The 26,233-nt window shown below is 45.9% G+C and overlaps 1 protein-coding gene across 1 annotated transcript in view; it reads left to right on the forward strand.

The window, feature by feature from the left end:
• Window positions 1-25,166, forward strand: part of LOC144761991 (fucolectin-like) — a 157,557-nt gene extending 132,391 nt beyond the window's left edge. Inside the window, exon 4 of the mRNA XM_078647156.1 lies at window positions 24,673-25,166. Within this exon, the coding sequence (XP_078503282.1) occupies window positions 24,673-24,820 (148 nt within the window). The 3' untranslated portion in view covers window positions 24,821-25,166. The remainder of the gene's footprint in view (window positions 1-24,672) is intronic.
• Window positions 25,167-26,233: the final 1,067 nt, after the last annotated feature.

The following is a 26,233-nucleotide window of genomic DNA, read 5'->3' on the forward strand; positions in this document are numbered from 1 at the left end:
ACCTGTGCTCACCCTCTGGTAACTTGGAACAGAGCAGTCAGGCTTAACTTAAGAGACAATGTGTAAAGTATTTGTGCAATATAAAAAACAGTAAAATAGTTCAAACAACACAAAAAGACTCCACAGCAGTTTAGAATATTAAAGTATGACTTTTATATAAAATAAGACCAAAACAACAACAATTCAATAAATAGAAGTCGAGATATGAATTTTTAAAGAATAAATGTAAAAATAGCACTAAGAAGCAAGAAGAGCTTAAAGAGTTAATTGGTTGCACCAGATCAGGGCAAAGTCAAGAATTCAGCCCGACCCCAATGGAGTGTGGACCAGATATTAGACCCACGGAGGGCCCACTGAGCAAAAGCACCTTAATTCTGGTCTCACGCAACAAGATGCGAGGTGCAGTCGAGTGATGCGCCAGTGTCAGACCCACAGTTAAGGAGATGCTCTGATGTTCTCCACGTAACAATGGCGACACACTGGTTTCCAGAGACGAAGCACTAGTTCTGTGGTGCATTGGTTCCATAGCCTATGTGCCGGGTTTCTCCATGCAAACTAGGATTCGTCGATCGTCCTTCTGAAGTGAGGGTCGTTCTGATGCTGCGGTTTCAATGGTGATGCTCGGGCAGCAAGTACTATGCACCGATTCTGTTCTAGCAATAGCAGAGATGTGCCGGTTCTGCTTGTCACAGCAGAATATGCGTTGTTTCCACTGAAGCAAGCACCTAGGTTCACTTCCAATGAACCAGGCACAAGAGCATGATTAAAGACTTTGATGTCTCTGAGTCTTTGCAGAACAGAAGGCTAGTCAGCAAGCTCTTGGAGACACTCTGGGACAAGGCATGGAGGTCCAGTCAGAGGAAGCAGCAGAGGGCACAGCAAGGCAGCAGTCTTCCAGGGCAGCTGTCCAGCAAGCAGCAGTCTTGAGCACTAACTTTCAACAAGTTTTCACATGGAACTCACTTGTATTTACAATAACATATTATCACAGAGCAAATTTTGTGTTGAACAAATCAAGAAACAAATACAGAGAAATATATATATGGGGCAGGTGTGTCCAAAATTGGATGCATTCCGGTAAGAAGTAGCTAGAACAAATTACTTTTTTTCCACTTGATTAAGCTGTTTAGTTTACTATAATTCAAGAGAAAAAAATCACACATTTATTCACGCATATATTTTATATTTTGTCATTACGGCGCATCAATTTGTGGCGGGTGACATACTTAAGAATACAAAGATGAAAGGGGTCAAGGAAACTCCAGGGAGAAAATACCATAACCTAAGGATGTATGACAGTAAGGTGACTTAGATGTTTTTTTAAAAACACATGGGCATAGATGCATCAAGCTAAATACCGCTTGCAAAGGGGCAGATTCTCAGAATCTGCCCCTTTGCGACTGATATTTTTGCATTTGGGATGCATCATCCCAAAAGCAAAAATCGCAATTTAAGAAATCGCAAACTTGTGATTTCTTAAATTGCTCTTGCATTTAAGGAATCTCAAATTGAGATTCCTTAAATGCAATGCATTAAAGTAAAAAAAATTGCGATTTCGCTAATAGGGGGAGCAAATTACCATGAAATTGAACTTCATGGTAATTTGCAAAAACTTTGTGAATGGAAGCTGCCGTATTGTAACAGTGCATTGTATTCAGTTGGTTTTCTATACAGATTCACAATAAGATGGTCATATTTGTGTTTAATTTTTAGATCTAAAAATTGAATACTTTCTGTTTTTGTATCATGTGTTGATTTCAGAAAGGGTTGGCATGTGTTTATATAATGGGCAAACTGCTGTAAGGTGTCCTCTGAGCCTTTTCAGGTCATGAATATATCATCTATGTAACGCTTCCAACATTTGATGAAAATTAGGAAGGGATTGGCATCTGTGTTAATGAACTAAAGTTCAAATTGCCCAACATAGAGATTTGCCAATTTGGGAGTAAAAATAGGTCACATGGAAGTCCCAGAGCACTGTTGGTAATATGCGGAATGAAAACTGAAATAGTTGGAGGTGAGAGCAATTTCCAGAAGTTCAGTAATGAATGTGGAAGGCACACAGACGGGAGCCGAACGTAAGTCCAAAATATCCTTTATTACCTCAATGCCAGGAATCTGAGGAATATATAATAATAACCTCCAACAAGCTGACCTGGCAGGCTGTTACAGAGTGACATGTGGCAGGCAGCAACATAGATGGTAGTGTTGCTGGGAATGGTGACGTACATACGGAGGGGCATTTTCAAAATATTTTGACACAACATAAGTGCAGCAGGTACTTTAGCTTTACTACCCTGAATCATTACACATACACATACACAGAACAGCAACATACTCATAAGGATTGTGTGCACACCATGTGTTTCCCTTGCACTGGTAATGATAATGACAGTCAAGGACCAACACTGACAACCTTGAGCCATGGTGCAAGGGTGCCTGCATTGGTGCACAGTTGTTCTTTTTGCAGCTGTGCTTTTTACAGCTGTGCAGGGACGGTGCAGGGATGCAACATTATCCAATGTATTTGGCCCTTCCATGCATTTGTGAAAGGATGCATATTTGCACAGCCAATCTCTATACATTTAAGCCCTGCGCCTTTTCTCTTTTAACTATGGCCCATGTTTCACTTGTGTACATAGGCTGCATTCATCCCCACACCCAGTCATTTTTGTGTTGAGGAGAGGTGTTTATGTGCTCCCTGCTATGGCAGCTGACTCATGTGTAGTCTAAGTTTGCATCTCATCACAGCTGTGTGCCATGCAGTTTGCTCTAGGTGAGTTTGGAAGTGACAATTTTCATATCCCCATGTGTAGGTACTAGCCATGGCCCAGAGATCTCCCATCTCTCAGGTGGGTTGTTGACCCTGTGAGATACCATTTGTATGTTACGAACTGCCAGCCTAGGTTTATGCATATGGAAAGCATTTTGCTGGCCTAAACTGTGTGAAAGGCAAAGTGCAGGGTTGCTCTGTGTGTAGGGCAGGACAACACATCCCTGTACTTTCCTTTCTGCTGGTGCACATTCAGCTAGGTAGGACCTACACAGGTGCCTATTGACTTATGGTTCAGGGATTACTGCATTGATGTACGTCTGCTATATGTGCTCCAGCGCATGCAGTTACTACAGGAATGCGCTTTTTCTTGTAGAACAGCACATTTCTGCTCTTACAAAGGGAGCTATGATAACTCAGCTGTGACACCTGCAATGCTGCCCTGTGCAAACATGTGATCAAAACACCCATGAACCTTCCATTGATGTATTCTCTAAGCATAGAGCATAGAGTAGCTAGGTGGCTACCCTTGGACCTGTGAACAGTGTGACAGAGCGCTGAGTAATAGGTGCCTGGAGTGCACAACATTACATATTTGCCCCCATTGTCCTTGGTTGGTACTTACCCTGCTTGTGATGTAGTTGGTCATATTCAGCACTGTCCTGTCCCTTTACTCCAACCACAGACTCCTCACATATAACTGCGGACACTTGCCCCTCCAAGGGATGGAGCTCCTCCTGGGTTGCTAGACTGCCACCTCTGGTCTGCAATGCTGCCTGTAGATTGGTTGCTAGTTTCTGTTAGGTTTGGCACTTAGCATCTTGCCAGCCCTTCTTACAGTCCGTCACTGCCCTCTTGACTGCAGCTATGCAGTTCACCTTCACCATTATGGACTGCGGCATGGGCTTTTTGGTCCCTAGGGACACATTGAAGCTGACTAAGAGCTTGTGTTGATGCTCCGTCACCTCTCCAATCAGGATCTCATTCTCCTCCTGACTAAACTTGCATTTCCTCTTCCCCTTGGACTCTAGCTGGTCATCCTGGCTGTTAGTGGGATTGTGGGGGTTGTTGTCCTGCACTCTGGTGGTTCCTGGCTGTTCCATTTTTCATCCAGGTTTGTTGTTTTCTCCTTAGCAGCGTTTTTGTATTTATTTTTTCAAACTAAGAACAGAAATGAGATGCTCGGCTGGTTAGCACGGCTTTTCTTTCCCCTCCCTAATTGGCCAAATTGCACTTTTATGCTCGTGTTAGCATCATTTATTTTGCCCGCTAGATTTTCCTAATGCCATGTAGTAAATACAGCGCTAGCATGGCGTTGGGAATTGTCGTACTACAGCCGTAAAGGTTTTGACGCTCCACTGCATGGAAACATCAGAGCGCCTTTTCTTTTATACCCCGATGTCTTCAGAAAAACTGCAAAAACCCTTAGTTGTCTCTTCTCAGATTGAAGGCAATACCCTGCTCAGTGGTGTCCTCAACACCCTCCTAATACCTGCAGTAGCATTGTCACGAGAATGTCCTACCTTCACTGGTGTCGTGGTGGGTCCCCCACCGCGCAGTGCGGACAGTTTTGGATCGGCATTGCTCCATGCTGACCTCTGTATTATATTTTCGTGCTGGGCATCTTGGGTCGTGAGGTACTCGGTGTCTCTGCAGCGCAGGTGACTGGCATGATTCTTATTCATATTCCAGTGTCTCCTTGCCAGTCCTAATTGTCTATTTTGGGCTGGAGGCTTAGTTTTGCTTTTACTTCCTTTTCTTAGCCCTCGGTATCATGGTAGAAATAATTTCCAGTCTTTTGAAAGGACTCCTTCCTGTCTTTTTATTATTTAAAGAAATCTGGATGGAACCCCAGTGCATTATAACATTGCATGGAGTGGTTTCTGTGGGGACTTCTTGTTCCTGCTCGCATGTGTCCCATCCTGATCCAGTCCTTCAGTGATCACTCCTCCATGTCCATTTGCCTGATCTTAGGAAGGATTTTTGCTGGGGTTCAGCCTTTTTCCCCTTCCTTGGAATTTTGCTTTGCGGTAAAGCCTGGAGCTCATTTTCAATCTGGAGCCAGACCTTGCCACCAGAAGCACAAGGCCGTAGCTGTGAACTAAAGGGGTCCACTAGTTGTTGCCATGAAGACCTGGTCTTGACAAGCAAGGCTCATCAAAGGCTTGAAATAGTTTGACCACATCACCCCTACATTAAAATACTTACACTGGATCCCCCATCCAGCCTACATTATCTTCAAGGCCAGGTGTATCACTCATAAGTCCCCCAACAACAAAACTCGAGGCTATCATGGAAACAAACTAGCCACCCTGGAGTGGCCATAGCTAGACCAGGAGCTAAAAGATTGCAAGAAGGAAAAAGCCAGAAGGCATTCACATTCCCAGGATATAGAACAGAACTTCTATTGACATCATATCAGCATTGACTCTTATACAATTAAGAAAATAACTGAAAGCCTGGCTCTTCAAAGAGCACTAAATGTGACCTGATAATCTGCTCTTCCAGGCACATACCCTCTGTTCAGTGCTCCTTTGTACTTCAGCCAGGTTTGCACTCCAGAAATGATTGTGACCTCTAGTATATATATCCCTTTATGTATAGTTGTGTACTTTATCCCTGCTGGTCCACGCATGGCAAAGCCAATGACTTATAACTGACTATTCAAGACCGACTGATTGATTATGCCAGTGCCTGTTCATCTTGAGGCCCCTCTTTAGGTCAAGCAACAAGCAAAGTAAATGCCATTGATTTGTATATGGCGCTACGGAAGATCAAGAGGAAACAGGGGTAGATTCCTGTACACCTGGCATTCCCTGTTTGAGAGTATATTCCTGAATATAAAGAGTACAACAGGTCAGTGCATCAGAAGTTCAGTCATTGATACAGAACTCTTTTCTATACCTTGAATGTGCGTGGGTGCCTATTTGCTTATTGGAAGGCAGGAGGAAGATATATCCTGTATCAGTAGAATTCTGCAAGTATGAGCTCTAGGATTTTTGAATGAATCTAACAGATGTATATTACATATTGGGAAAATGACTAATTTGTGTGATTGTAAGCAGGAAATAATCTACACAGCTACAAACTGTTTATTAATATTGACATAGTGTACAAAGTAAATTATTTGCCTTCATAGCTGAGTTGGTTAGTATGGTAGAATGAATACACTAAAGATTTGTTGTTCTGGGAAGTGGATTATTTTCCTTCAGTGACATGGTGAAAAGCCAGTACTGAGCTACATGCAGCAGACAAGGGTGAAGGGAGCAGAGATGTTTTAAGGCTTGGGAAAAGTGGACAATTTACTATTATTTGGCATCAGAGAGCACATGAATTATCAGGAAATGGGCAATGAGATTCAAATTTGTTCCATACAGGGACCCCAAAATATGTCTTGCCCAGAGCCCCCAATGACCTTAAAATGACACTGCAAGGGAAATGGAGAGCCTGTCAATTCTATTAGTGAGCCCCTGGACAATACTTCTGCTTTGCGTGATTTTCCTGCTTGAGCCTCAGTGATGAGAACCTCTGTAGATTATGTGTTAGGACAAGGGTTGGCTTTGTATGTTTGACAAAAATATGTTGTGTATTTTGCAAGAAGGCGAGTGTTGCTTTGGGATAGTCTGCTAGTACATCACGTTATATAGAGTAAAGTCAACAGAGCAACGCTGACAATTCTGGAAAAAAATATAAAAGTACATTGTTAAACAACTTATCATTTTTCATTATTGTGATTTATGCTTAGCAACTGTGCCATCATCTTTAAAGTGATGATCAAACAAAATCTTTAAACAATATTAAGGGATACTGTATACCAATGGCATAAGACATTTTCAATATATGGCCAGCATATGTTAATAGAGATGGACATAACAACTAAGTTTACTTTTCCAGAACATTCTCCTGTGATGCATCAATACATTTTGCCTTTTTGATGTAAACTACTGAAAGCATTATATCATGGCCATTTGTGGTAGAAATAATTTTGGTTCCTAGTGTTGTTCTGTGTTTCATGGGACTATGGGCCAGATGAACGAAGTATTTTTGCATGTGCAAACGTGTTTGCGACCCGTTTGCGCACGCAAAAACAACTAAGGGACATGTAGAAACCCTAGTTAGCGAATCGCAATTAATTTGCGACTCGCTAATTAGGATTTGCGACTCGCTATTAGGAAGGGGCGTTTCAAGGGAGTCCCTTCCTAATAGCATGTCTGAGCCTTATGTATGACTGCTTTGCAACCGCAATTTCGGTCGCAAAAAAGTCGTAATTTACCACATACTTCAAGTAGGAGGTAAAGCATTCGCAAGCGGGAAGGTCCCCAGGGGACCCCTTCCCCTTTGGAAATGCATGGGGAAATCGTTTTTACAGGTCAGGCAGTGGTCCCAGGGACTACTGCCTGCCCTTGACAAATGAGATGAAAACTTTCATTTTTTTTCTTTAAATGCAGCCCGTTTTTTTTTAAGGAAAGCGGGCTCCATTAAAAAAAAAAAGAAAGCTGCTTTATTTAAAAGCTGTCCCATACAATCTACCTTCCTGGGAGGGCCAACCATTCCCAATCGGGTCACAAATTATGAGGGGCTCATTAATATTCATGAGCCTTGCATTTTGCGACCAAATTTGGAATCGCTAACAGTGTCTCTGACGTTGTACATTTGCTTTTGTGACTCACAAATTGCAACTCGCAATTTTTCGCACTTTGCGAGTAGAAAAAGCAAATGGTCATATATCTGGCCCCTAATCCTCTGAATGAAATGACATTCTTAATGTTTACTTGACATATTATAGCAGTTTATGTATTAAAATACAGGATGTATCTAAAACAGACAATAATTTGTGGTGTAACTGCTATTAATTGTGTATTTACTATGGGGTCAAAGGTCATATGACATTATTTGCTGTAATGTCATTGATGTTAAAGTAGGTGTGATTTCATTTCCTCTGCCTCTGGCATTTGGTGAATCCATTTTCATGAGTAGAGTTGTGTAGATGGGGTGAACGGGAATTTACCTATTGGATGGGGATGGAGTTTTTGATAGTTTGCTCCCTTCCAGGCTTTAGTAACCAGCTGGGCGAGCGAACAGATAATCAGATTTTTCCGCACAACACACTAGTCATGGAGACCTCAGATAGCCAAAGTTAATTTGTTATAAATGTAGGTTTTGCCTCTTAATTGCCATTAATCAAGGATTTAAACTCTGCTGATTCACTTTTAACCAGTTTCAGTGTCAAGAAGATTGGATTTGACTCTTTTGTTTAGACGGGTAACCGATTGCATGAAGATGCAATGGTTTATAGGTGCATATTCCTGGTAAAAAATTATTTGGGCCACCTGATGCGTTCTTAGTAGTTTTGTGTAAAGCTTGAAAATGTACATGAAGAGATTTGACATACGCACAAGTATCACAGTAGTGACTTGGAGGTTAAAGTCCACATTCATCTACAGTAGGATATGTTTTATCAGTTGAGAACCGACAGAGGGAAGACCAATTGACTACTTCTCTGGAGGCCATGATAGGCAGGAGCTTCTAGCTGTCGATGATGTGCAAGACTACACCCGGATGGAGTTGGATTTGGTAAAGAGATTTGAGAGAGGAATGAGATTCTGCAATTTCGTGTGAACAATAGCAAAATGTTTGTAAACAAATTATTGTTTCGAGTAGGCTCCATATAGTAGGTGTGTGATCCCGATATCAACATCAGCGTTGACATACAATGTTGAAGCACAAAGTGTATAATCTCAGAATCAGCGGCGAGACATTGACCTATCTTCTTGGAAATGCCAACATTTCAGACAGCAGCAGCCAATCAAGCCTAGATAAACATATCACTTTATGAGTCACTGATAAAGACATTTGCTTTCAAAGGACGTTTCTATTTGGTTCCACAAAATTGTTGATCCATTTTTTATAAGTGCGCTTCTTATTAAACTGTGACTACTGTAATTATTACTCTGTCAACCTCTGGCAATGATCGTGCTATCCATATAAATATTATAAAGAGAGAGCCCAAACCTTTGAGGCGGGTAATCTCAGGAACCACAGCGCCAATCACAACACCCAATACAGCGTTGGAAAGGACAGTTTCAGCAGATGGACATAGGCTATACAGCTGACCACCATATACATTAGAAGGGTAAAAGAACCTTAGGGGCAAAGTAGTCCCTTGTGGGCGTGGGCATTCTGCTCGGGGCATTGTGCTGGGGGCGTGTGCATACAGCGATGTGCGCGGTATGCATACACAGCGATGGGCGCGGCATTCTGAAAAACAAAGCGTTCACAGTACTGCCTTGTGGGCGTGTGCGTTGTGCTGGGGGGGTGTAAAATAAGCGTTCACAGTACTCTGTTGTGGGCGTGGGCGTTGTGCTGGGGGCGTGTGCATACAGCGATGGGCGCGCCTTAAACCAAGCTGTATTCCACCGCTTGCGCAAAGCATTCTGGGGGCGACTACCGTTACAATACTACTGGGCGGTGCTTTTGGCAATTTGCGGTGCGTTCGCCGTTGACGCCATGTGAGTTGTATAACTGGCAAGACACACACTTCGAATTTTGCAGTGGCCTCAACTACAGCGGACAAACACGCTCGCGGCTGGAGCCGCCACACACCTTAACATATTGCTTCGGGGCTCAGGCGGGGGCTGAGGCGAGTCAGCGTACCAGCGGGGATACAAAAAATTCAACATACTGCTCTTTTACACACACGCAGCGTCACGTGCACGCTGTCACACACTGAACTCTCACCATAAAGAACTTGACACCAGGCGCACAACATCGACCAGGACGCTGTCGGGGACTGTCACACCAACGGACTCCACAGCACCCACAGGCTGCAAACGTTACCGCTGCTGAGGCACATATTACAAGGCCGGTTCCTCACACTGGCTGCACAAGCGGACGTCCATGTTGCACAGCAATGGACAAGTACTGTTACCCTATATGCACAACTAAACTGAACAGGTGAAAGACGACGTGCAAAGTCATTGTTAAAGAAGGCATCTGACTCCTCTTACCTTTTGTGATACTTACCTAATGCTGCATACGTGACGATTTACATTTGTGTACTCACTGTAAATAACAGGCTTTCATGCAGACATTCTATTTCATACCCGGACAACGTCGAGACGGGCTGCTAGTATGAGAATAAAAACAAATTCAAATGATTCTTACCTGTCATGTGATACAACAGTCACATTTAGGGTTACGATTAAGAATAACATTGGTATGCCAAAGCCCAATGTTGTAATGGGCGGAGGTGAGATTACTAGTTTTATAGCTGATGACAGGTTAGTGTCATGCTGCAGAAATACATGCTTGCCTCTAAGGTATCCTTCCTTGCACAAAAACAATCCTGACCACAGTGCAGGCACCTTGCTGCGTTTCTTGAAAGATTCGTAAATCTGGGCCCCTCAGCCTCCTCTGCCCATCATACACTGCTCTGTTGATGCACCTCACTATCTGTCTTGGCTGCACAGAGTTTTGTAGAGTTGCAGCTTTAGATACAGCTATTGGTCTATGTGCATTGACCCCTGTAAATGTACTTGCTTGTGTGAATGTGTACGTGTATGTCCGATGAACTTAAGAAAATTATTGTATGTGTTTTGCTCTATGAAATATGTGTGCCTGCTGTACGTGTGCAGACATTTCATGGGTCTCTCTGCATCAAGGCCCAACTGGTCGTACCGGGCACTAGGTGTTTTCCAGGGAGGCTGGATATGTGGGGAGGCTGATTTTGCTATCGAGAGACTTTTTTGTAGCAGTATACACTGAAGCTTTCCGGCAACAATACGCGTGTTGAGATAACTCTGGTGATTAATGTACCTGCTGGAATTTTGTCTAGTGGCAGTTTTAGCTCATCTAAGGTAGCAGCCCAGAGGGTTAATCCGCCTGCTGCACAGTACGTACCGATGCAGATCACAGAACAGTATATTATTTGCAATGCTTAGTGCAGTGGTTCCCAAACTGTGTGCCATGGCACCCCGGTGCACCACCAAAACCAGCCAGGGGGCGCCACGGTCGCATTTGATGAGAAGAATCCATTAGGAATTGCGTCAGCTGTTGGCATGTAGGCTGGTTGCCTGGCACCCACTAGGTTGTGCACTTGCTGCCTCTTAGCCCCATGGACCAGCAGATTTGTAACTCCGCTCAGCAGCTGTAGGTCTGTATTTTTTCCATTCTCTCTCACTCTCTACCGCTGAAGCCTTGGGCCCTGCAGACACAGGGAGAGGAAGGGAGGAAGGAAGTCAGCAAGAGTTGTGAAGCACAGGGCGAGCGAGAGAGTAACATTATCGCCTGGTGCCAGAATCAGCACTCTTGTGGTATTATCTGCCAAGGACACAGCCACAGGGTGAGGAGCTTACTGGCGCTCTCGCCCTCCCCCGAACCATTTGTCTCGAGTCTGCCATAGACCCCAGAAACATCAGGCAGTATCCCTTTCCACTTTGGTCATCAAGCAGTGGCGTCACCAGGAGTCATCTTAAAGTCATGTGAAAAATTAACTGGGCCAAGAATCTTACATATAAATACATCTTGGCAGAAAAACCTCAGGAACTGGTACGTTGTCCTGAGGTCCATCACCAATGTTCATTGAGCTTGGATGGCCCCAGTTTACACCGTCCCCTTATTCCCACTCATGGTATCCATGTCAACCTGACGGGAAAGCTGTGATGAGTCAGCATCCGTATTTCCACCATCCTCTATCCCAGAGGAAACTAGCAATCCAGGGTCTCCAGCAATGCATCGGCCCGCCAGAGTGCCTAAACCAGGGGTCTCCAACCTCTCCTGTAATAGGCTCCTTATGTCCAGTGAAACTTCTCAAGAGCTACTTTTATTGTTAGCATTGTAAACATTGCATTGGTGGCCACCATATGCAAGATCACTTGGAGTGATCACCTCAGTGCATCAGGAATGGTTGGAAGCAGAAATATGAAAAAGGTTTGTCAGTATGGGATGCCTCTACATAGGAAATACATAGCAGCCATAGCTAAAATTCATTTGGCCCTGAGGAAATAACATTTTCAAAACACCTCTCCAATGCTACATGATTTATCAATCAAATGTTATTGTAAGTCAATTTGGAAATTCATATATATTTCTACAGAGATCGGCTTAATAGTTCTGAGAATAAACCATCTTCCTATTGAATATACAATCTTAATTTTGGTATATGTCTATTAATTCAACCAAGCAAAGAGTGTAATTTAGTGAGCTGGACTGCTCACAAGAGAGCTACTTACAGGTAGATGGAGAATTTCCCGTAGCCCACGAGCGAACCGCTGGGGAAGCCTGGCCTAAACACAGGTGCAACTCACAAAGATATTACGCCACAAATCTGGAACCATTACGGGCTATCAGCCATAGGCTCCTTACCAGTGTCTCCCAGGAGCCACGCCACACACCATATGCTGGGGTGCCTGCATTGTGACCAACCTCCAAGGAAATCCCATCTAAAATCAACTCCAGTTGACTATGTGTAGGGTTGAAAGGGCCAGGACCCCCAGCAGGTTAATCCCCTTTCCTTCGAGTCATGTCTGTGCCCCCACTAATATTACCGGCTGACAATAGCCATAGTCCCCTTACCAAAGCACCTCCCTGCGCCCTGAACCGACTCAGCTATGTTGCATATCCCATTACCATCAATAGACCCCCATCAGCAGTAGCATGGGGCTAATGCCGGATCTTTAATGCCATAGACTCTGCACTGCTGCCACCCTCCAATGCAAACCAGCCCTGGGTTGTAGATATGCTTATCCACCTATCAAGACTGCTACCCGGAATATGTAGGGACACACTCATAGAACATGTGGCACACCTTTTGCTGGATGTACCATCGGATCGGAAATAATTATAATCAGGAAAATCGTCCCAGGCTGATGGGTTGGAGCCGAGGATGAGGACCTCTGTCTTGTCTGAGTTCAGCTTCAGACGGCTGGTCTTCATCCAGTCGGCAACGGCCTTCATTCCTTCGTGGAGGTTGGCTTTGGCGGTGATGGTTATTTTCACTATTATTGCCTGTTGTCTGACCAAACCATGTAACCCACTTAACAGTATTTAGCAGTCGGGCCAAACATAACCTAATGCCCTGATGTTCAGCATGCCCTCAGCAAACAGTCTTGCTACAGTGCTCATGTACAGATACTGTCCCCAGTGGGGTCACACTGAAATTTTCCATAGCCATCCTAGAAAAAAAGCAATATGTTCTGATCCGCATTGACACAGACTGATGGTTTCAAACTGTGGGTGAGAGGGGGTCTTCTTGAAACAAGAGCCTTCAGCAGGATCTGGCACCAGCTCTTTAGACTCAGTCGGACCATGAGAACCGAATGAAAAACTCCCTTCCCCATGATGGAATCAATCCCCCCCCCCCTTTGCAAGCCCCCACACTATAGATGTAAGCATTGGTATGTAAGTGTTACGAAGTAAATGCTCCCAGAACTGAACTGACCAGGATGGCTCACAAATAACTGAAATACCAAAAAGGTTTCAAACAATTTCCAGAAGTGGAATTATCGCTCGCGCACCCAGCTCTGAGGGTAGAGATATAGATTGCTGCCCTAACCGGACCTTCCTACTACAAGGAAAAAAAAGCTACCATTGCCACTGGCAGGAGTATTGGGACTGACAATACTCAACATGATCGCCACCAACTATTGATCGCATTATTGCCAGGCCTCTCAGCACTGCCCAACTTTGCATCTAGGATTGATGCCCAGGACTCCTCCATTGCATACGGGGAGAAATGATATTGAGAACTTAGATCCTCTGAGTTCTGAGCACATGTTACATTGCATAGGGTCCTTGCCACTTCAATCGTCCCCAGTGGTGTCACTGGTGTCTACCTGAGGTCAGTGTATACTGCGTGTAATTGATGGCTCAGGTGAGACTTTGAGCAACTAACTGCACCGAGGGTGACTACAGGTCTAGAGTGAAGAAAAATGGAGGCAGCACCAGGTATAAAGTCACACTAACCAATATGTTCTAGTTAAATTCTTCTTCAGGCTAAAACAACAGGACAACAGCCTATGCATTGCGTTCCTTTTATAGAAACTTCATCAGGGCTAAATAGTGTTGGCACAATATTCCGACTGTCTGTTAGCTGTAATAGCTCCCTCACAGGTATCTGACGGAGTAGTACGCAATTAAATGATCAAAAGTGCCCAGTCACGCATTTTTCTTCATTTTGTGTTTCTGGATTTCCAGTGAGATCCAACTGCAGCAGGTCTCGGAGGCTACGGGCATAGGACTCTAATATAATCTGGACATTATAATTGAGGTGCCAAACATATAGTCAGCTGCAGTTTTGATATATTTAGGTCTAGAATGAGCTGAGAACCGAAGACGCACCATGCCTTCTAGCCACAGCATTCCTGCTTCCTATGACCTTCCTGGGGTTGGTGAGATGATATCTTCTCAGGAAGCTCACTTAATGCCGGTTCCCAAACCAGAGGTTGGCAAATAGTAGGAGTCTTTTCAAAATGAGAAAATTAGTGCACAAATGCGAAAAACTTTGCCCACCTAGGATTGCAAGAACCCATCCCGAGGTAAACCTTATCAATGGGGGAGAGCGGCCAGAAAATCCTACTATTTATAGTGTTCGTATATGCGTTGCACCAGGCGCGCTGCAACATAGCGACGTAAAGCTGAACACGAGGGCGCCTGGCCCAGAATACTATTCTGTTTCACCCTGCAAATGTGCACAGACTTATCCATACATTTGACTAAAGACCTATAAAAAGGAATCCCACTAAAGCCAACTTGTATGGATGAAAATACACATTCTGATGCTACTAAAGTTGGACTGGATTAGCTTGCAGTATTCCAAACTTTGCCTCTATACCACTTCCTGGGTAGGACCAATATAAACTACTTGCACGTCATGCCAGCACACCAGCATGATGCGCCTAATAGTACCCATCATACCACTGTGAAATGAGATTACTGGGTGCAGTAGTACCGCATAGCCAGGCCTAGGCCGGTTATGGCTGTTGCTGGTAATATTGCTTCGAGATTAAGAAGAGTTTTTAAAAAAAAAATATTTAGTGGCTATTGTCTTGTGAGAGCTGCCCATCATAATGCACAGAGAGGCATATGTATCAAATACCGTTATTGCGATTCTCAAATAGCGATTTTTAGAGAATTGCTATTTGAGAATCGCAAAACGGGATGTCATAAAAAATGTGCAAATATTTTGCGATTCCTTGGCATTCCTTAATTCCGGTTAGCAAATTGCGAATCACAATTAAGGAATATCTTCCCATTCATTCCTGTGGGCTAGGAGGCCCATAAGAATGAATGGGAAGACACTGTCAATTTGCGATTTGCAATTAGAGAAACGCAAATTGCAAATGCAATTTCAAGGGTGCCAGGGTGTCAAAAGAACACCATGTTGCACCCCTGAAATATGTATGTGTGCAGATGTGGCGCACATACATGCCCTTAGCGTTGACCGGACCCGAATAGGTTATCAGGCGGGGCAAGAGTCTTGACGGAGGTTTGAATACAGAGCTACCCCTACAGGCCGAACGGTCCCCTGAGACACAGTTACTCTCCGCAATTTGGATGGAGAACCACGCATGATAGATGAATCATTTGTCACACACACAAGGAGAAGCTACTCTGCCCTTCACTCACTGACAGGATAGGGAATCCCCTCACTGTCCCCCAGGGTGGATGACCATTGCCCTGAAGAAAGTCCAGGACCTTCAAGGCCACATATGGACTGAAACATGTTGGCACTAGGGTCATAGGACCATAATACTCCCATTGACCCATTTTTTAAGATTTTTACTAACGCTGACAGACCCAAGAATAAAGGGAAACCGAGGATCTGTTTGAGGTTTTCATCTTTTATGTCCCCCTGGTTTTCAACTATTCCAAAGAGCTCCCAACACTGTGGTTGAGCCCAACCCGACTTATAAGCGTCGGGGTGACCCGATGATGAAGCATGACACCACTAGGGTGCATGAGGGTAACTAAACAAAAAGGAATTGCTTCCTTGCTCACATTATGGTGAAGGTATACACCTATCCTCATACTTCATACTTTGCCCCCACTCATTGTGCTGCAGCTGGCCATACCCCCTCTGGACATGTCGTCCATCTTCCCGCGACCCAGTGGCCGCCATCCCAGCAAGGTGCCTCTCCATTACCGCAAGTATGGAAGCAAAAGAAAAAGAAAATTGCGTTCAGTGCACCAGAAGCTGGTGTATGTAGCAGCACTCAGCAAAGACCATATTCTAATTGATCTTCCTGTTGCTAAGCCCCCATAAAATACTTCTTTGCTGGTTATCTTTCTATTGGCTTTGCTAATGCTTGTTGTGCTCCGCATAGATAGTGCAGACCCACCAAACAGAACTGCTATATCGACGAGCTGGCAACGTTTTAGTGAGCAGAGCGAGAAACAGGCTGAAAAAATGTACCATAGTTCGGAAACATGGCCAACAAAGCAACGGCCCTCTGAAATGAACAAGTTCATGACCTATCAACAATTAGGAAATACAAAGTATGAATGCATGGCAGTCTGAAGGGGTGGGATGAGCAAAACACTGCGTGAGCACATGCAAATAAGCACAGAACACCCATGTTGCAGCTTTTAAACTGCCCTTCCTCCACAGCAAAATTAGAAGGTCAACCCCTGGGACCAGCATTCACTCTTTCCAAAGCTATCTGCTTCTTCACGGAAACGTGACCCACCCTCCTCGTAATAACCCACAAAGTAGCATCAAAGATTAGTGATAACAGATGAATCAACATAGCCTTCAATTATGTGAAAACATGTCCCATGCCTGGTATTTTAACAGATGGTTTAATATTGTACTCAGGAAATGTAGCTATTTGGCTTTAGCTAGGAAAATTACAGCACTCAGCCATTTTCAGACATTTTAGCTTTTCAAAGGGATTCGGCACAGGGAGCATTGCCCCACACACTGTCCATATGCCCAACTCCCAGCTCTGTCCACGAGCGCATGGGACATCGGGCACACGCCACTTCCCCAGCAGACAGCCCCAACTGCCGCCACACGTTCCATGCCCACACTGTGTCCTCGAAAAACTCTGCGGGCCTCATTTATGAGGCCGTGCGTCACTTTTACGCCGCCGGTGCATCACTTTTTGTGACGCACCAGCAGCGTAAATAATGGGCCTTGTTGCACCATATTTACAAAGTGACGCATCCAGGTAGATGCGTCACTTTGTAAACCCCTGCGCCACATTATACCTGCGCCAGGTATAATGTATGCAAGGGAGGCGTATTGACGCAAGGAAGGGTCGTAGAAGTTACGCAGTGAAATCTATGAGATTTCACTGCGTCACTTTTAGGACGTTGTTGCGTCAAAATCTTGCGCCTGCCAGCAGGCGTAAGACTGACGCAGGCCGGCTTGCCCCATGTGAAAGGGTGCATTGCAGGAGTTGCGTCACTTTTGTGACACACTCCAGCAATGCGTCACTTTTGTGCTTACAGATACATCAGAAATACTGACGTATCTGTAACTCCTTGCGACATGATGCGTCATACATTAAATATGACGCATCATTGGTGTCGCAAGGAGTGCGCAGTGAAAAGTGACGCATCGCTGTTTTCACGCAGCGATGCCTCACTTTTCATAAATGAGGCCCTGTATTTCCAAAAATACTCATCTAGCCAAAGGTAAATGGGACACATTCCTACACTTGCAAGGACGACCGGGACGCCCGACGTTGCAATGCACATCGGAAGAAGATAAACCAATGAACCCGAGAACAGCAGCAATCGGAATTCGCCCATTTCAATATTAGACGTAGGCATTTCATCCAAAGACGAACACAGAGCACTTTGCGTACACAGCACCCAAAGCCTACTTTTTAAAGATTTTCGACCAGCAACACCCAATGTGGTTATATAAGCAGCAGATGCAGGATTAGAACCCCAGTACTGTAAATCCTACTGCCGGTTGTTTATTCAGGGATTCCTACCCCCTCCACCCACACCGTAGAAAACGGACATCATGCACACCAAACAAGACCAGAAACTAAGCAGCAACATGCATCGAACAGCTACACAGTTTGCCCCCCCCCCGCCAATACCTGATCCCGCCAAGGACAACCACAGTAATTACCCTCAAGTGAAAGTGAAGTTCACAAGCACAATGATGATGTCCTAGAAGTGTGTTTTCTGATCCTGATCCACAGCAGGCGTGAAGCAAAGGGACAAAGAGGAAGCCCTGCTGTTGAGTCTTGTCTTCGTCTGTCAGATGCCTTCTGACAGTGATGAAATTTTGGATACCGAGACAGTAGCCTAATTACTCCACATTCATTTTGAGTTTTTTAGGCGCTGTTTCGATTTTCTTATTGATGTGTGACACTTTGTCACAGTTGAAGTTGGTCCACAAGGTCAGCACTGTGATGAGCCGTGGGTAGCGGGCAAGTGGGTTTGCAGAAATGTCAGCAAGTTTTATCCCAGAGTGTTGTCTTTGTCTGTCAAGATGCCTTCAAGTGGTGAGGAGTTTTCGATGCCTGCCGAGGCTGTAGCCTTCTGACAGTGCTGAGTTTTTGATGCCTGCCGAGGATGTAGCCTTCTGGCAGTGATGAGTTTTGGATGCGGAGTTGCTGTTTTGCTTTCACAAGGTCAGCGCTGTGATGGGCCGCGGGTAGCGGTCAAAAGGGTTTGTAGCAATGTCAGCAAGTTTCCTGATCAATGAATTTTCTTTTTGATACAATCCTTTGTAGAATGTCACGTTGAGTTTGCTTAGATGGTTGTCCAATATCTCAACCCCATGGCCTCTGTGGAGGTCCTCTGTTCTTGTGAAGATAGGAGCACCTGCTGCAATCCGTAGGGCCTCTCCGTGATGCGCCGACTTGAATAGTCCGGTGGTTGTGTCACGCCTCTTGATGATGTCACTGTTTGACCCTCTGTCGCCATTTCCTATGCCAGACCGAGGCTCCTGCCCGTGGCGCGACTAAGAGCGCCCCTCCTCTAGTTGTGGGGGCTCACGCTCAGGAGCTATGTCAGTTAGATTATATTCATGGGTTTGATGGAGGGAGTGCCCACATTCTGTTAAATCTCCATTTTCTCGCTTGTATTTACACCCAAGGTGCAGGACTTCGTAGCGTATTTCAATATCCTTTATACTTAGAAATGCGATTGAATGCAGTCTTTATTTCCCTCTTTTCAAGTCACCATTAATCTTAGTTCTATAAGTGTCTGCTGCACATCCACTAAACCAGCTTGCCAAAGGGACGCTTATACCTCTTAGTTTTCACAGCTTACGAAGGAACATGCAGTGCCGTCTCCAAACTGGGAAGCCCACGATCAGAGGGCCCGCGGACCCATGAGCAAGTGTGCTCTTCTCTTGTCCCCCGCCATCTTCCACCGCATTTCTCTCTTTCCAAGAACTTCACAAGCCCTCTCAATGAAACGTTCAGCCCTTGCTCAGTTTATCACAAAATTAATGAGATTAATATATTTATACAAATATAAAGTGAAAATCTGCTAGTCATTCTGAGCTGCTCCACAGAGCATGTATTTGAACACAGTCTCATCCTTGTAGACACTTGTGCAGAGATCACACTCAATTTGAGACTATATATGGCCAATCAGGGTGCAGGTTTGATACTCCATTCCAGTTTATAAGGTAGTGGAGATAGGAGAAGAAAATTACATCCAAGTCTTTAAGACCTGTCGGGGTGCAGGGTGAGACTCCTTTCAATTCTATCGGGCCTGTTAAGATGCAGGGGAAAGGGAAATTTGAGTCTACTCTGCGATGCTCGGCCCATTTTCATGTAGGACCTCCCATGCATCCCACATCTAACCCTACATTTGAGAAGGCAACAATTTTACCATATGCAGAATTTACAAATTCATAAATCCCATTTATGACAGTACAATCCTGGTGATTCACCAAATCTTGATTATAATTTTGCCCTTGGAAATCTTTTTGCCTGCAAACCTAGGTTGCAATAGTTGCCCAAATGCATTTAAAAATCAATCCCACAACATGCGGTTTATCCACTTGATAAATTTGTTGGCTCTCTTTATTGAAACATTCTGACCTCGGTCCCAGGATTTCACTCCCCCAGGCAGCTCCGCGGTACTCTACTCGTCCTGAAGCCTGAAAGGCCCTTTGCTGCAGGGTTCAAGCCCTCCCTGAGCCCGCTGGTCTCTTTGTCCTGCCGCAGTGTGACTGATAGTTTGTGCTCTGTAACCCTTTGTACTGCACTGTGCCTGTTTCCACTTTATTTAGCCTGTTTTTAGTAGTATTTTGTAGTTTAGGACCACTGTGCCCTTTGCTATCACTATTCTCCTCCGTTTCTTTCCCGTCCTCGCCATCACTCCCCGCTGACCCCACCCCACCCCTCCGCCCGCTCCCACCTCCCAGCTGCTCGTCCCTCCCCTGTCCCCTACAAGTGCCGGCCGCTGCAGGGAGCACGCGTGAGTCCTCTGACCTCGGTCCCAGGATCTCACTCTCCTATGCAGCTCTGCAGTACTCGTCTCGTCCTGAAGCTTGCCAGCCCTTTGCTGCAGGGTACGGGCCCTTCCTGAGCCCACTGGTCTGTATTGCCCTGCCGCAGTGTGACTGGTGGTTATGCTTTTGTCACCCTTTGTACTGTACTGCGCCTGTTATTTTACTTTATTTTAGCTTGTGTTCTGTACTTGGGGCAGCTGTGCCCTCTGTTGTTTGCTGTTCTCCTCTGTTTTTCCCTCCCTCGCCGTCGTTGTCTGCTTTCCCCGCCCATCAGCCCACTCCCGCCTCCCAGCTGCTCATCCCTCCCAGTCCCCTACAAATGCGGACCGCTGTGAGGTTGCGAGGCGGGCGTGCCGGTGGGGCACCAAAGGCGTGCCGGGGCAAACCCGTCTGCACTCGTCCACGCCTGGACAATGCCCAGCAGCAGATCCCCTGGCCCATACAACCCCCACAGGACCCGATGCTGCTACGACGCCAACACTCTCCACGCACTCAATGCCGGCCGAAACTCCACCTGCTTCCAGGCCACCCCGAAACTCAACCACGGGCCCTTTGCCTGCCGAAACTGCAGCTACACCAGCCGGCGCACACCAGCATAGCCTGCTCATCCCAACACCGCAGGCCACACCCATCTCAGCTGCATACTACTCAACACCCGCTCAGTCCACAAGAACGCCGTCAAACTGTGAGACCTGCTCGACTCCTCCGCCCCGTACGTCACCTTCCTGATGGAGACCTGGATGAACACCTCCTCTGCACGAGACATAGCCATAGCCATTCCGGACGGCTACAAGATCACACGCAGGCACCGGAACAACAACAAACCAGGAGGAGGAATCGCCATCCTCCACAGGAACACCATAAAAATCTCAACCTACACTGAAGAAGCCCTCAGCATGGCCGAACACCTCCACTTCCAGATCCATGTCGATCACAACACCACCTTGTCTACAAACCCCCGGGACCCCGACCACAGTTCAGCGAATCCATCGCCGACCTCATCAGCACACACGCCCTCTCCTCCACAGACTACATATTTCTCGGAGACCTGAATTTCCACCTCTAGACCGCCAACGACAACAACTCCATAACACTGATCGCCAACCCTGCCAACCTCGGACTCAAACAGCTCGTCACGACACCCACCCACTCCACTGGACACAGGCTCGACCCTATCTTCTCTGCAAGCCCCCACGTCTCCTTCAGCCACACCACCGAACTCCACTGGACCGACCATCGCGGCATCCATTTCACCTTTCAGAAACCCACCACGCACCACCGCACCCAACAGGTCTCCTGCCGTAGCTGGAGCAAAATCACCAAAGACCAGCTAAACACCGCCCTCTCCCGATGCCCACCTGCCAACCCCATCGACCCCGACACTGCCGCCAGCAACCTCAGGCACTGGATCGACGACTGCGCCAACACTATCACCCCGTTCAAGAAACCCTCCAACAGACACACCACCAAGAATGCCAGCTGGTTCTCCGCAGAACTCCAGACCTCCAAACAAACCTGCCGAAAATTAGAGAAGAAATGGCACCGCAAACAGACACAGGAGAACCAAGAAGTCCACAAGAACGCCATGCAACAACACCATCACCTCATCAGAGCCGCCAAATGGACCTCCTTCATGGACCGCTTCGACAACAATGTTCACAACAGCAAAGAGCTCTTCAACATCATGAAGGAACACTCCAACCCCAACCAACGACATCCCACCATCGCAAGACCTGTGCAACACCTTCTTCCACCGCAAGATCGACGACATCCACAACAGCTTTGACAACCTGACCCCCTCAACAACCAACGACACCTCAGAATCCACTGCCACCACCCACAGCAACCCCCTGCTCACCTGGACCGACATCAACGACGACGACACCATCAAGATCATGAGCACCATCCACTCCAGCTCCCCGTCAGCCCTATGCCCACACCATATCTTCAAGAGAACCAGTGCCACCATCGCACCCCATCTCCGCAAGGCTATCAAGATCTCCTTTGAGACCGCAACCTTCACGGAGAGCTGGAAGCACGCAGAGATCAACACCCTGCTCAAGAAACCCAATGCGGACCCGAGAGACCTCAAGAACTCCCGGCCCATCCCTCTGCTCCTGTTCCCAGCGAAGGTCATCAAGAACGCTGTCAACAAACAGCTGACCCGCTACCTCGAGGAGAACAACATCCTGGACCCGTCCCAGTCTGGATTCCTCAGCAACCACAGCACCGAAACCGCCCTCAGTGCCGCCGCCGACAACATCAGGGCCCTGCTGGACAAAGGCATAACCGCGGCCCTCATCCTCCTGGACCTGTCAGCTACCTTCGACACTGTCTGCCACTGCACTCTATGCAAACGCCTCCACAACGCAGGAATCCGAGACAAGGCTCTGAAATGGACCACCTCCTTCCTCTCTGGCAGATCCCAGAACATCTGCCTCCCCCTTTCCAGTCCGAGGCCTCCAAGATCACCTGCGGCGCTACCCCAAGGATCATCCCTCAGCCCGACATTGTTCAACATCTACAAGACCCCGCTCGCCTAGGTCTCCAGACTGCACGACCTCAACATCATCTTCTACGCCGACGCCACACAGCTGATCCTCTCCCTCACCAAAGACCCCCTCACCGCCAAAACCAACCTCCACAAAGGAATGAAGGCCGTCGCTGAATGGATGAAGAACAACCGTCTGAAGCTGAACTCGGACAAGACAGAGGTCCTCATCCTCGGCTCCACCCCCTCAGCTTGGGATGACTCCTGGTGGCCAACCACCCTGGGAGCAGCACCAACACCCACCGACCACACACGCAACCTGGGGTTCATCCTCGACTCAACACTCTCCATGACCAAGCAAGTCAATGCTGTTGCATCGTCCTGCTGCAACACCCTCCGCATGCTCTGGAAGATTTACAGGTGGATCCCAACCGACATAGGCCCTCGTCAGCACCAGTCTGGACTACGGAAACGCCGTCTACGCGGGAGCCCCGGACAAACTACTGAAACAACTACACGACACCGGACCAGCTTACCTCAACAGACGACTCACCTTCTACAGCCCAAATCGCCAGCTCCGCTCCGCCGACAGCACCCTCGCTTCCCTCCCCCGCATCTGAAGAACAACCGCCGGCGGCAGATCGTTTTCCTACCTCGCCGCCAAGACCTGGAACACACTCCCCATCCTCCTACCGCAGACCCAGGACCTACTTACCTTCAGGAGACTACTCAAGACCTGTCTCTTCGAGCAGTAGCAGCAGACCCCCCACCACCCCTAGCACCTTGAGACGACCCTCACAGGTATGTAGTGCGCTTTACAAATTTCATGATTGATTGATTAAGTAAATCAAGTTTGATTTAGTCAGTTGAGCAGGACCTCAAAAAAGAACGGTTATAAGAAAATAATATCAGAAGCTCTCCAATCCTTCATCCATAATATTTTCAGGGATTAAAATGAAAGTCCCACTGGAGCCAGCTTTATATTTTCCGCCCCCACCAAAAATTAGTAATGGAATGGGGAGCCACGGCCAACGCCCAATTGGTCAAAGGAGTCGCGGGTCAAAACTGTTTGGGAATCACTGGCTTAGAGGGTTAATGCTTTTGTCACAGAGACTTTTTCATTATTGTACAGCTCAAACGTTAAAATCACTCTAGCAGTGAGCTATGAAGTGTCATCAAGGAGCTACATGTAAACTACAAGGTACAGGTTAGGTAGCTATATTTTTTTCTGAGTCTTTCATTAACCTAATGTTGCTAAAAAGGGTTTGTTTGGGTAGAAATAGATTCTTATCAGTAAAGCTAACCCTAACCACTATGTAACATTCTGAATATTGGGTTTGTCCTTTTCCACACCAAGCAGTCTTAAAAATGCCTACCAGTATGGATGACCAAAATGCTACACCTTGTAATTCCCTCTGTTTTTTGTAACATTTTCTATACATTGATTTACAAACGTAATATGTATTGTCTCTGCATTTGTGTGTGATATAAAGTGTTCTGAAACCCTACATTTGTAACAGAAGCGCTATATAACAAATGAGAGAGGGGCTATGGAGATACCAGAGGCTCTGTTGGAGAGAATGAAATCATTGAAAGGCTCAATACAGATTTTTGTATCATGGTTCACAGTGAGGTCATCATTTACTATGCTTTAGAAGCTAATACATTGAATACAAAATGAACACTGTGTTGTAGAATGCGCCATTTGTGCCCAAGTATTTTTCAAGGGGCAAACCCCGCCCCACCTTATCCCCTCCCCCAACCCTCCTTGTAGTGGTCGGGCTCATTTGCCAGGGCTGCTTTGGGTCCCGTGTCCGGCCCTGCTGTGCATGAAAAATTAAAAAACCTAACGTCGTCTTTGTCAACACTTACTCTGGAATGGCCTTGAATGGTTGATATATAAACAGAGCACAGGAATGCAGATTGTTTCAAACATTAATGAGTTATTCCATCTCTGTCTGTTCATTGCTTCCCCAGGTGCGCCTACATTTCCGGAATCGCAGCCGGCGCCACCCAGACCTTCCACTGCCATGGAATGGTCGGTCGTTATGTGAACATCATTATAAGAGGTCGACAGGAGTGCCTCACGCTTTGTGAAGTGCAGGTCTTTGCACAACCGGAATGACAAAATCATGGCAAATCATTTAATCAAGATTCTATTATTAGCCGTATTCAACATATGTAGAAGACTAATTGAGTATTGGAGAGCTCCTGAATCAATGTATTGAATACACATCAAGTGTACTGTAGTTGTAGCGTGAACTGCTAGTTCAAATTGCCACAATGAAATCTTGCTATTCCATATCTTTCATTCGTCTCATTTCATTCAATTCCTTTTTGATCACTTCATTCTGTTCATTTTTATATTCTGGATTTATCTTTGTTAATTGGATTCGAAATATTTTCAAATGGTTTTTTTTCAGTTTAATTCAGAATCCAGCAACTCATCTGTATGTGCCCCCGCATCACTACTGTACTGTATTTGTATTATATCTGTAAACTTTTCAATAAAAACTCTTGAAATAAAAAAAAAGATATAATTGCAAATGGTTTTTAATACTGTTATTCATATTCTGCCATGTGACCACAAACCATTAAGGCACTGGTTAGAAAACTGACACAACAAAACACATTCGTTTTCTTGGCTTTGTAGGATGGTATCAATAGGAACAAGCTATTTGTGTAGTTCTGCATTGTGAGTGTGTGGGTGGGTGGGTGGATGTGTACTCCTCCAACCAAGCATCAAATATCACCATAAACTGTAGCTGCCTGTATCCCAGCTCTGCCTGCAATCCAGGAATTGGCCTGACCTAAGAAACGCTGCACAGGCCCTCGCCACCTGGCTGCCAATCTTTTCTCTTCATACCTGACTAAGCCCACACCAGGCCCCTCTGGACACCCTGAGACACTGACTCAAAGTCTGACAGAGAACCCATTTGTACAACTGCTCTTTGCTTGACTTTTCCTGACGTTTTCCTCACAGTATTGTAACGAACTTTCCGCGAACCTACCGGTCTTCAGAGGCACTCATCTTAAAATGCCGATTTCACCCTAGTCAGTGAGTATTTCAGAAGGAGGATACGATGGCGGTGTCTCTTTCTGTGTCCCCCCCTCCCACCTCATGGCCCAATGTATTCCTCAGAGACTGATCACGTGGAAGACAAGTGTTCCAAAGGGGTGTTGTGGGTTGTACATGGGGATTATATACATTGCATAGTATTTTGTGGCGTGCACAACATGCACACAACCTATAAACTTTGTCAGATTAATTTTAAACAAGAAAAGTTCCCAACTTTGCATGGGCTAGTGATCGGCCCCCCTCCCTGCAGTAAGCTGCTGCAGACAGACAGCCAAACATCAACTAGCACAGTCAGACCAAAACTCAATGAGTAAATAAAGTAGTTGGACGGACACAATGTTGACATATTCACTGGAAAGCGAACATAGTTATCTTATTTGCAAAAATATGAGCATTGTATTTGACTCTTTGATAAAACAATCCAATGCACTATACGCTATGATTTAAATATTGATCAAT

Source organism: Lissotriton helveticus, chromosome 6 (genome assembly GCF_964261635.1).
Source record: "Lissotriton helveticus chromosome 6, aLisHel1.1, whole genome shotgun sequence".
In the NCBI taxonomy this organism is placed as follows: domain Eukaryota; kingdom Metazoa; phylum Chordata; class Amphibia; order Caudata; family Salamandridae; genus Lissotriton; species Lissotriton helveticus.